The following is a 12501-nucleotide window of genomic DNA, read 5'->3' as shown; positions in this document are numbered from 1 at the left end:
TTTGCCTTGTCCTGAATTGACAAAGTTACCATTAAGTAAATTCCCACTTCCTCGTTAGGAATGTTCGCTGATCGATGGCGAATTTAACATTAAACAGTAGTTTTAATAAAATTACAAAGCAAAATCTCAGCCACAGTTAAATATTTAAACACTTCATAACTCCACACGTCTGGAAAAACACGAAAGCTGAAAAAAAAGATGGATTCCGCCTCACGTTTCCTCTCAGTTTGAACATCTGCTGTAGAGATCAGTGACCGCTGACCATGTTTGAAGGGGGTCAACCGTTACCATGGAAACCTGTAGATCCCAAAGACCGACTTGTGTTGCACCTTCTCCACACTCCTCACTGTTTCAAAGCGATGTCTCGTCGTCCACCTCACAGCGACTTCTGCAATAAAACAAACACCTTAAAGGATTTAGATTGAAGGAGGAGTGGTCTCAGACCGGATTTTATCTGAATTGCTATCATTCGGTTAAGCTGAGTGTTTGTTCAGCCCACGGTTGTGTTTGGATCCTTCTGGGGATCCTGACAGGGACATATTTTCATTAGTGTTGTGTTGACTTAGAGGTGAAACCACAAAACAGCATTTAGCCCAGTTTAATGACTGTCAGCTGCTGCCAGAGACTTCATCTCACTTGCGAGGAGAAATGACATTAAGTTAAATGACTTTATTCTGACATTTCATATTTCAGTCATTAGTGGATGCTCTTATCCGGGGAGACTGTGAATGACTGAGAAACGCCGTTGATGTCTTTGACAGAAACAGTGGAGGGAAAAAAAACATAATTATCAGCCTGGTAATTGAAATACATTAGGACACGGAAGGGAGTGGAAAGGTGACCTATGAGCCAGAATAAAGATGTTCTTCCAGTAAGGAGACGAGCTACTATGAGTCTTACATTAGTCATTGTATTGGTCAGTCCTACACTGACCTTTTCCTTTCCTTCATTGCACCCTGCTGTGGGCTTCAGGGGTCTGTTCACTGCTTTGATTCAGACTGAAACACTTGATCACATCTCTGGTTTTGAGTAAACTGCTCCAACAGCCGTTGGACAGAGGATAAATGTCACTTTGGTAACACCTCTGTTGTTAATCAGTGCAGATATCGGTTCTTTCTTCTTCTCAGTTTCCGTCTAATCTCGAGCTGGTAACATTATCGATCTTTTTGCATTATTCTTTTCAGTTTAATGCATTTTTACTAATGAATGCTGATCCGATGAGATTTCTTCTTCCAGTGGTGAATACTGCTGCTTCTACTGTTGCACGTCGGAACTGGCCATAGGAAAGGGAAAGAAAAATAATCCTGAATTTAATTATCACCAAAGTAATTCATCAGTAATACAACACCTAAGTGCCAAGCACCCGATTCTACTGAACAACTCTTAAACTAACACAACCCATGGAAACCGGGTTGCAGTTAGCTGCAAGTTTTTCTTTTTTGTTCTGTTTCACAAATACGCAAACACAAGCTTTTCTTTTGAGACTCCAACGTCTTCAGAGGAGATTATGTGAATCACCCGTTAAAGAGTTGTCATAATTCATTCTGCTTTTCCTGAAAATATTACTGAAAAAAAAAAGAAATCGGTTTTTTGAACTAAAAGCATTCTTGAACTTTGCTCTTTAAGTAGTTTTCGGAGTTTTTTTCTTAAATGTATAGAAAAAAAAAACAATCCCATACATCCAGACAAAAAACTAAATTGAAATTGATCGCACACAGACGTAGTCTGAATAAAAACTGCAGAGATTGCTGCTTTGAGTCCTTGACCCGGTGCGGCAGGAGGGACTGGATCCTGACGTCCCGTCACAGAATAACGGCTCGCTGGTCCGGGTTCACCAGTTCAGTCCTTTCATCAACCCAGTGGGTAGAATGCGATTGGGGATCTTCATTAATTTTATTTTATATTGATTTATACACACACACATATAAAGACCCACAATATACAAAGGGGCAAATTTCAGAAGATTCTTCCCGCTGTGAAACAAGATGCTCTTGGATCAATATCAGAATAATATATCATATATCTTACCACGATCATTGCTCCCAGTGATTATTTATTTCCTTCAAAAGATAGCTTTTGAAGTCTTTGAAAGGAAAGAATCCTAAAGTGTGAGCTCCTTTCAAAGGGTCACATATCTCATGGATGTGACAGATACCGGTATCGGTAGGTAAGGCAGGCTGCTGTTGGAATAAACACACTTTCTGTGCATTGAACTGGTGATTTGTGTGTTCATTACAAGTTCATAAATTGTGCAATTAATTAATTACAGTCACAGTCGCAATTAATCACTTTCCCCTTAATCAATTCACACCCCTGGTCTAAACATGTGCAGCCGTAATGACTTCCACCTCAGCAAACATTTATTTCCACGCACGAGGCTTAGTCAGCATACGAAATTAAAACCAGACACAATAAAACCATTAGCATGTTATTACAGCGTTGTTAGTGTGAGCAGACAGCCGTATATTTGTTTACCTTAACTGCCTGACAGTCTTCAGCCGACTGAGGCCAGCTTTAAGTGCGCACCGGGGAAAAAGAGTCCTTTCATTCATTCGAGTGAAGACAAACAGGCGACATAATGGGGAACTACTGCAAAGGACTCTGGCAGCAAAAACACATGAATACCCAGCTCAGTTTTTGCTGTAATTACAGTGAAACTTCATCCAGCATTGTGCAAAAATTCTGTTATGTGCAATCAAATACAGATTAGTTTATAGCATAAACACTGTATTTTCGCTCTTTACATAATGAGCTTGGAAGAAAATAAATACAATTGTGACCATGATCATTAACAACTCTGCTGTATTTTGCCATCTCAGTTTTACAGCTTGAAAAAAACTTTCTTATTTATTGTCTTGCAGGTACTGAATTGAACTTATGCGCAGAAGTCTGGCGTTACGTTATTTTACCTCGAGCTTGATTTGAGTCTAGGTTCAATAGTTTCACATGAGAAGTTGCCAAAATGCAGAGCGAAAGATAATCAGCAAAGGTCATTCAAACAAATCGTAATGTAAGCGTGAAATCATTGTCCTCACCAGTCTGATGTGTCATATCACTATTTCACTCAGTGCTGCTGAGTGTTGGAAAGTTACAAAAGGTTCTGCTGCCCTTTAACTCTGCAGCGTCCGCACAACACCCACGATAATGAGCTATTACAAGAAATGGTATAGTATTTGCTTAGCGTATCCCTCCAGAGGGCAGATTTGTATTAAGCAAACGTTTCTGTTTCATTCCTGTTTCACAACATTTGAGAGAGAGAAGCTGCAGATTCGCCCCCCTGCTGTCAACACTGCAGAGGATCTTACTAAAAATTAAGGACCCCATGAAGGGGGACCACGGAGTAGGAATTATAGTTTATTTCATGGTTGGTGTGAATAGGAAATGTGAGTGTAAGTTGGTGAACTGCCGGCTGAGAGTTCACTTTATGTAAGCTACAGAAGGTGACAGTTCAAGCGGAGTGCCGGAAAAGGCGGTAACTGACTAAAGTGTTTGAGGAGGAGGCAACAACAAAAAAAAAAAAAAACACAGGGGAAAAAAAGAGGTTGTGATACGGTCTGGTTGTTTTTCAGTAAAAAGATTTCCCTACCAAAAAGTGCCAGAGGGTTCTTGTGTTTTTTATACATTCATGTCAGAGAATGTGCGTATGATTGGTTGCATATGCAATTCATCTATGCTATACTTCTATATATGCTGCTTTAGAGTCACTGCAGTGCCCAGACACGGGGCTGAAAGCTGATACATCCTGGACTCTACACTCATCGATTCAAGGGCAAAACCTTCAAGATGCACAATTTCAGTTATTAAATAGCATCAAATTCAGTTATTATACCTGAAAAAAAACTCCCTGAAGCACATGGATAACATGCAAACTCCACACAGAAAGCTCCCCAGCATGGTTTAGACTTGAGGAGTCTTAATTATCATGAACCATTATGGTTTGTTTAGTTTAGCTGCACATACAGTCAGGTCCATTAACAGGTAGACATTGACACAATTTAAGCCTTTTGCCTCCGTACACACCACAATAGATGTGGAATCAAGCAACCAGGTTGTGTTATTGATGTTTATATTAATGCATTTTTAAAAACGCAGAGTTCATAAAGTGGCTTGTAACGCCTGCACCCGATTCAGATGTAAATATCCTCCAATAAAGACTCGGAGTCTGCACTCCGGGCGCGTCTTGAATGCATTAAATCAAATCCTTTGTGGTGGTATACAGAGAGGAAACGCTGGAAATTGTGTCAATGTCCAAACATTTATGGGCCTGACTGTAATTTTGCGCCGGACACACCAAATAGGCTTTCAGTGTGTGCACTTCTTGCTGAGAGGTGTCACAGTGTTACAGCACCAAATCCAAGCTGCGGCATTACCTCACAGGTTGCATCACACTTCACCTCCTCTGCAGGCACAAAAAAAAAAAAAAAAATCATTTGGACTCCAGCCACATGTGAAACATCAGCCTGGTCATTGCAAACATTTTTCTGGTTTAATGGGTGTCATAAAGGGGCGCAAACCTGTTTTTTTTTTTTTTTTTTTTTTTGCTACTTTCCTGAGTCTCGAAAAAGTCAATTTCAAAAGACTAGATTGCAAACAGACAAAAACGCCTTGATGCACTCACCCAAGACTGAACATAATGATAAAAAATGAGAAGCTACTTGTGTCGGGTTTCTTGAAACAGCTTTAAATCAATCTGCAGCGATGGTAAGCGAGATACACCGTGAAATAAACTGACACAACAAACAAGCTGTCACTCTCAAAGCTCCGTGTTACAGTCTTTAAAAAAAAACCCAACAACTTTCCATTCGGTTTTGAGTGACACAAATCCCTCACAAACCCCGAAGACGTTTAACAGGTCATGAGGGCTTTTCTTTTCACGCTGTCTGGACTATTCATAGTGTTTATACTGAGAAGGCCTATATAATAATAGCTCTGCGCCTTTCAAGAGGGTGTATTTATTTTTGTATTTACAGATGTGTAGGGGTCCCTGGAGCTTAGTGGTGATGAGCAAGAAAAAAGCTTTTTATTGTCTCAGTAACTGCAGCTCAGTTCATTTTATGGCACCTTTGGATTTCATGGGATTAACTGGCAATGTTAAACGGAGGAGACAAGACAGTCTGGGGGAGACAAAGGTTGCGGGCGCCGTGCCCGAACGGCGCCGCTCAGAGACGGCGACGGGTTGTACGAGTTCAACCAGCTAACCGGCCCAATTACCGTTAACTCGCATGCTTACAGGATCGACTTGTTCATCTGGCGGTAATTGGTGAAACAAGCCCACGGTGTAGCCTTTCCCCTCGTCAGAGGACTCCTGGATACCCCCCCCCCCCGCCACCCCCACCACCACCACCACCTCCACCACCCCCCGCCACCATCCACCTCATTTCGCATTCGGAGCATTGTTGTTCATGAATTTTTTATTAAGTGCTCTGAAGCGCTGCGCAAAGTTCAGATGTTGAATTAGACAATAGCGTGTTTTCAGCTAATCTCCCTATTAAAGTGGGGAACAAACGGAGTCCGGTGCTTCTCAGAAGGAAAACATAACCTTTCAAAAGCCCCGATTTGAAATTTATGGGTCCGAACAGTGACAGTGCCGTGAATCTTGACCTAACCAGATAAAGAAGGAAAAAAAAACCCATCTAAAAGCCATTTCTGCATCAAATCTGCTTTGTGCAAATCCTTTTGTGATCCAATAAAATAATCCAAGACAACATATTTCACAATAGATGTTCTGGCTGCAACTCATATTCCAGAGATCTGAGAATTTTCTCACAGGCCCGTTGAATATTTTGTCTTTATCCTACACGCAACGAGAGATTAACATGTAATGGCTGATAACTGGAATTCATTCCTTAGAGGATTTGAATGAATGAAAAACGCAGTTTTTCATGTTGACACGAAGGCCAATATTAAAGCTGTGGTGCATCCAGCATGTGTTCTGTGTTGTGACGTGTGCATCATGTTGCTTTGAACATTTCAGAGCTCAGGGGCGCATGCATCTTTTGTGTGTAGTAATCGACATTAGTATATTAATATCAATATTATACCAGCTGGGATGCAGCTTTATCCTGTTTAATTGACATAATTCAGACCGCAGTAGAACGTAAAACTAAGAGGGGTCTTTGAATCAGCAAAGTGCTTGTAATGTAATAAGCACTCTCTTCTAAATGGAGCCTTGACTCCATTTAAAAGAGGGCAGAAAATATGTGTGCACTCTTGCTTAAGGCTTTCATCTTGCATATAAATCACTCCAGCTGAAAGTGGGTGTTTGAGCGCCTCAGATTTCAGGTCTTGGGGCGCGCGCTGTATCACCGGCCAAGGCTGCTTTAATGACGGAGCTGCGCCGTGACAGCATGAAGTATATTAAGCCAATTCCAAAATATTCAGAGAGCAGATAAAATGTGGAAACTGCGGCTTTTTTTTTTTTTTTTTTTTTTAGGGGGGGAAAATGTTTTATAAAACCTTCTTCTCTGCTTCTGTCTCCTCTCCGTTTTCCCGCTCTCTGTTTCCGTCCAGATTCCGCGGCAGCTGAGCGCTCTGGCACTGTACAGGTGTGAGCAGTCGGTTCTGGACTACTGCCATGCCCACCTGTCGCTGCACCTCAATGTGGGCGTGGAGCCCTCCACTCAGGCGCTGGGAGGTCCGGGCCGAGGCCGAGCCTCGTACCACCCGGGCCCGGTGGCTGCCCTCCCCTCCGAGCCTGCGCTGCCTTGCCCCCGGACCCTCTCCCACCGCCCGTGAGCCGAGACGCTCCATCTCCAGACTGCTGAAAGGAGGGAAAACGGCTGTGTGGGAGGGAGCTGGGACTGGTGAAGAAGCAAAGGAGACAATTAATCTACTGCAGAGCATCCTGGACCCAGGGTAATGAAAATGAAAATATTTCTCAGTGGAAATAAAGGGGTGCAGCGGTATTGATTAGTGAGCTTCTGACCTGCCTGACCCTCGATGTCCTCAATTAGCAAAGGAGGCTGAACAGCAGCATGACTTTCCACGTTCTGCTTTGCCTCTTGAGGAGTATTAAGGATAATAATTTAATGATTTGTTAATCTTATTAAACATATTTCCTTGACTTTTCATAATCCGGGCACCTCTCTGCTGCGCAGGTAAAGTAATCAAACGAAAAATGCTCCAAACAGAGCCGGGAAACAGCATGATAAGCAATTTAGTGGCAGAACAAATGAAAGATCAGCCGAGCTAAAAGGTTTCTCTGCTGCTTTTTCTGATCACGCTGTCAGTCAGAGGCCTCTCTCTCTCTCTCTCTCTCTCTCTCTCTCTCTCTCTCTCTCTCTCTCTCTCTCTCTCTCTCACCCAACTCCCCGTAGCGTTATTCATTTCAAGAAATGAGCCACTCAGATGAAATTACCCCGGACAACAGAAACAAGTCAGAAAAATATAAAGACAGCCATTGTCTTATAAAATGTACAGCCTCCACATTTTGCCGGCAGTAAGTATAATTTACATGGTGACTTTTGAGTTCCTTAATGGTTTGCGATGTTGATCACATTCTAATTAATTTAATCGAGCTGAGAAATAAACAGATGAAAAATAACTGCCGAGTAGAGACGACGGTGCACTGGGACGTTCAAATATTTGCTTTTCATCGTTCATTTAAATCACGTTGGTGATCAATGGTTTTTGTTTCCATGATGTGTTATTCAACCAATTATCTGATTGTGCACTCATATATCTACATGTGTGTACTTTTTACAAGATGTAACATTATAATATATGGTAAATAAACTGTTGTAAATGACCGGTGGCGGTGTCGTTCATGGAGATCAGCGGTTTCAACCCAAACCGGCGCCTGCTGGATGCAGACAGCTGCGTAGGTGGCGGAGAACAGCGCTGAAGGCGGGACTGTTTAATAATGATGTGTGTCTGGGTTTGTTTTTGCTTTGGAAATCATGACCCTGACGGTGATCTCCACTGGCGTTTTTTTTTTTTTTTTCTCCTTCCCCTCCTGTGACTGTTATCTGATATAATACACTAAACCCTGAACTCGGTGGTTTTTATCTCACTTCCAAGAGAAGAATTGCTCCTGTTGAAAACAAAAACAAATCAAAGTAGTGAATCTCAATTCACACTGGCCTCATTTCCCTCAAAATAATGAAAATGGTAAAAACTAAATGCGACATAATGGGGGAACTTATCAGCTGGGAATTGTCTGCCGAACCAGCCCAGGAAACCGTTATTATTTTTAGCTGTTGTGAATATCTCGTTTTTACAACAATGAATAAAAACCCCAGTCCTGTCAAGCATTGGATTTCTGCATATGTTGAAACATTGCTATTTAAGAGGCTCATGTCTTTTTATTGGGTCATTTCAAAGCCTTGCACAGCATGAAAGTTTGAAAACAGATAAAACAATGTTGTAAAATGTAAACATCGAGCTGTGTGCTTTATTGCAGTGGGGTTTACTGTGACAGAATTGTGGTTCTATTGTTAAAGTTCAACCCCAAGTGACATTGGCGTTGCGAGGCCAGTAAGCATGTCGGTTTACAGTTTATAACATACAAAAACTCTCCTTCAGATTCATTATCAGCGTCTCTACTGCATGGAGGCTGATCCTGCAACGATACGACAGCAAGCAAGTCCTTGAATTTACACTAAACACAAGCAAGATCTTTTCACTGGAGTCATTTCCCTCCTTTCCTTCAATCCATCATCCAATCCCCGCAAAGCGCAGCTGGCAGCATTTCAGGTGTAGTTAAGATGGAAAAGACAGCGAATGTATTTAATGTCCATTTGGGAGATAAGCCTGAGCCTCAGAAGATTCAGCAGGTTTACACCAGACTTTATACTCTCATCAAGTAGTAATCTTTATGCCAAATTTTTTAATATCTCAATGACTTACGAACAGAAAATAATATTGCGATAAAAAAAAAAAAAAAAAAAAAGATTTGAAAAACAGCTTTGTTGGCCTGGAGTTGTTGCTGGTGGATAGTGACATGCTGAACTGAAGGTTTTGAGAAACTGGGTTAAACTTGCGCCTCAGCAGCTGCCGTCAAACTCCAAGGTCAGAAATGGTAAATGGATTTTACTTATACTGTACAATTTATTGCCTGGGCAGCCTCAGCGTGCTTTACATGCTCTGCATGACCTGTCTCACACACACACACACACACACACACACACACACACACAAGGACACTTGTGCACATGAGCAGGGCAGGATGCTAATCAAAAACCTTGGGATCGGAAAAGGACCCTCCCACCAACAGTCAGCTTAGAATTTAAAACCGACAGTATGTTTAGCGGAAAGTTATCACCCCTTGTTTCAAATTAAAATAAAAACTAATAAAACCGTATTTATTCATATAAAAAGTTGATGTATTGTTTGAAAATGGGAAAGTTTGAATCCATAACAATTCATCAAACTTCAATCATTTTGTTTCATGAAATTGGGATTTTTTTTTTTTCATCATTTTATTTTCAACCAACTGAACCAAATAATGGATTGGACGTGACTATTTTGTTCTTCTTGCAGGTAATTGATTTAGAACTGATTAAATTTACCAGGTGCAGCTGTCATGTTGTTGAAGTAAATCCTCACTACAGCGAATACACTTCTGCTGTGTGTCGCCGTTAAATCAAGAATACATGTATTCAGAGTTCACTGTTGGTTTTGGAGTAAATGATCAGGATAAATGGTGAAGCAGAGGGACAGGACAATGCAATGTTTAGTGATCAAAGAAGAAATGCACGAACGAGACAAGATTCCCAAGATTCTCTCTTCCGCTCACAGATCATTGCCGATGCCGTGTCCGCCCGCAGTCATGTGCTCGCTGTCATCTGAACATCATAATGACACCCTCATTGCGAAGCACACCTGCATGTCAGGATTTCAATGGTTCCTTAACAGTAGACGTTCTGGGATTTCTCTGCCCGCTGATCCACGCAGAAAGAGAAGAAGAGGAGCGATGACAGCGCGTTCTGACGTATGACAGATTGACGCCGCGGCAGGATTTACAGCTCTGCAGCCACACACGCCAAACAGTTTAACGACACTGATAGATTGCATATCCTGCACTCACTTCAAGTGTTCAGGGGAGCGTTCAGAGAATCAGGACGGGAAGGAGATTCGAGAGAATTCGAGCCTGTTTCGCGTGGATTTACACTAAGTGATGAGTCATGATACTTCCAGTGATAACCGCTTCAGGAGCTCTTCTGTCTCCACAACTTTGCCCACAAAGTGGGATGATAATTATCACCCACATCACGTCTCAAATCAACTCAGTGACTCAGGGAACCACAGGAGGAGAACATGATCTTTTGAGTCTAAAGTTTTGAGTAAACGGGAAAGGTTGATGGACGATTTCACAGGTCACAGGGAGATTTGGGGGAGGCAGAAAAACTTTTTTAATCCGAAGATGCTGTCATCTGAAGCTTTGAAATGATTCCACCTATAATAAAGTATTGACTGGAATAGGCTGGAAAAACAAAAACATTGAACTATTCATAATTTTCTGCATGCGCGCCGAGGCCAGACGGCCACAAGAGGAAATCAGTCTTTTTTAAAGGATGTCCCTGTGCAGAGCTGCAACAACAAGCTGTGCTCTCCTCTCGGATCCTGACTGACTGTTATTTATATCCAATTCTATTACGGGCTTAATTTTCAAAAATGAAAAGTGTCAAGGTAATGGCAACAAATGTTTTTTGGTTTGTTATTCACTTGACATTTTATCTGTTCGGACAACATATTGGTCCTTCTGACAATCTGCTGGCACTTTCTTGGAAAGCAGACACAAGCTATTTTCCCTCTCCCTGCGGAGCTGTCAGGCTAAGCTAGACAATGTAACCACTTTATAGTATGTGGGCTTGAAATCCTCTCATCCCTCATCCTGTTCCATTGATTTCAGCCAGTGATCTTATTTCAGTGGGATTCGGGACGTCACTGAGAGAGCTCTCTACATTTACAAGACTCATAAAAGCACAATAAAGTAAAGGGTAGAGGAAGTGTAAAAAGTTACAGCAGCTTCTTCGTTCTATCTGCTTTTTTTTATGCTTCTTTCCAAACGCCTACAAATAAACTCCGCACACTTGTTTACTCAAATTATCTAAAACCCAATAAAATTGTGCCAGATGTTTCTGCTCTTGGCATTGTCTAACCTATATTCCTCTCTGGGCGACCGGCATCGCCCAGGACGAGCGGGAGTGTTTACCTTTTAAAAGACTAACAGATGTAGGGTTCATCTGAAGCTCGCAGGGTGAGAGGCATGCACGCTTTCATGTCTGGCTGCACTCCAGGCGGCGGCGGCGGCGCGTTTATCGGGAAACACGCGGCTTTGTCTCACCCGCTCGTTTTCGGTGCGTTTGAAGTATTTGGATTTAAGGTCAAGCTAAAGTTTCTGCCTGTCTTGCGCCACTTGCACGTTGCCCTGTCATTTTAGAGTTGTGTGGAGAGTGCTGGAGGGCAGGGCAGCCGCGGAAGCCCATGATTTCCCCAGAGAGCGCCGCCGCCGCTGTGCCCACACTCTGAGATTACCTTTACCTTCTCCCAGGTACAATATGACACTGGTGCAGCTGGTTTATGTTCAAACTGCCCCTCAAATCACAAGGCAATCTGCCACTTTCCTGAAACATCCCAGGGTCAAAGGTGGGGTCAATTCTACAGATAACTTTTGTCTTCTTGTAATTATGGATCATACATAACCATATAATCTGCCTTAAAAACATTATACTACCAAATAAGGAACATAAATGTTTATGTTCCATAAATCAAAAAAAGATTTACAGTATTAGGATCATTTCAACTTAAAAAACTGGATGAAATGTATTCGACATTTCTACAGTTTGTTCATGTGTTTCAAGTTCACGTGTTAAATTATTCAATATGCACTGAAATGTTTAGAATATTTCCTTGTAAAATAGCCTTTTATTTCTCACCCTAACGATCTCTGCACCCAAGGTTGTTTACTGACTCTGCTTCCTAAAGAAATAGGTTTGCAGCTTCACATATAATTCAATATGAAGATGGTGTGAAACGCACTTTCAGAGCAATTGGCTATTGAAAATCTCAATTCATTGTGGAACATGCCCCGTCTACCTGACACTTTTTTGTTTACTGGAAATACATAAACATGCAGAAATCAAATATCACTTCAGCATCGTCTCACTGGGTTTTTAACTGTGTTAGATGCAGTAGATGGTTGTTTGCTATAGAGTAAGAGTGTGAAACTGTACATAAATACAACAACTGAGCATGTCAAGAGTTTAGTGAATCATATTTATGGGGTAAAAAAACAAAACAAAACAAAAAAAAAACTGGATAAACTGTTTTTCAGGGAAAACCACACATAAGTCCATTTAAATGTGTGCCATATTTCGGTGAGGCTTGAAGTCTGAATCAAGTATCAGTCTGAAAATAGGAGTAGGACTTAAACCAAGATGCAAAGCAGCATTAGCCATGGTGAAGCCTGAAAGCGGCCAGACTCTCAGGCGATGCTGAAGGAGGTAAAAAGAGAGGAGATGGAAAGGAAATGCAACATGAGCAGCATCCGAAGAGCAG

The 12501-nt window shown here is 41.7% G+C and overlaps 1 protein-coding gene across 2 annotated transcripts in view; it reads left to right on the top strand.

The window, feature by feature from the left end:
* Positions 1-6757, top strand: part of LOC115397970 (leucine-rich repeat transmembrane neuronal protein 4) — a 53971-nt gene extending 47214 nt beyond the window's left edge. Inside the window, exon 4 of one of the 2 annotated variants that reach the window (XM_030104534.1) lies at positions 6511-6757. In XM_030104534.1, coding sequence (XP_029960394.1) covers positions 6511-6735 — 225 coding nt within the window. In that variant the 3' untranslated portion in view covers positions 6736-6757. The remainder of the gene's footprint in view (positions 1-6510) is intronic. The other variant, XM_030104535.1, reaches the window with a different exon arrangement.
* Positions 6758-12501: the final 5744 nt, after the last annotated feature.

Source organism: Salarias fasciatus, chromosome 12 (assembly GCF_902148845.1).
Source record: "Salarias fasciatus chromosome 12, fSalaFa1.1, whole genome shotgun sequence".
Lineage (NCBI taxonomy): Eukaryota > Metazoa > Chordata > Actinopteri > Blenniiformes > Blenniidae > Salarias > Salarias fasciatus.
The sequence above is the reverse complement of the archived record's forward strand: the minus strand, read 5'-3'. Positions and strand labels throughout refer to the sequence as shown.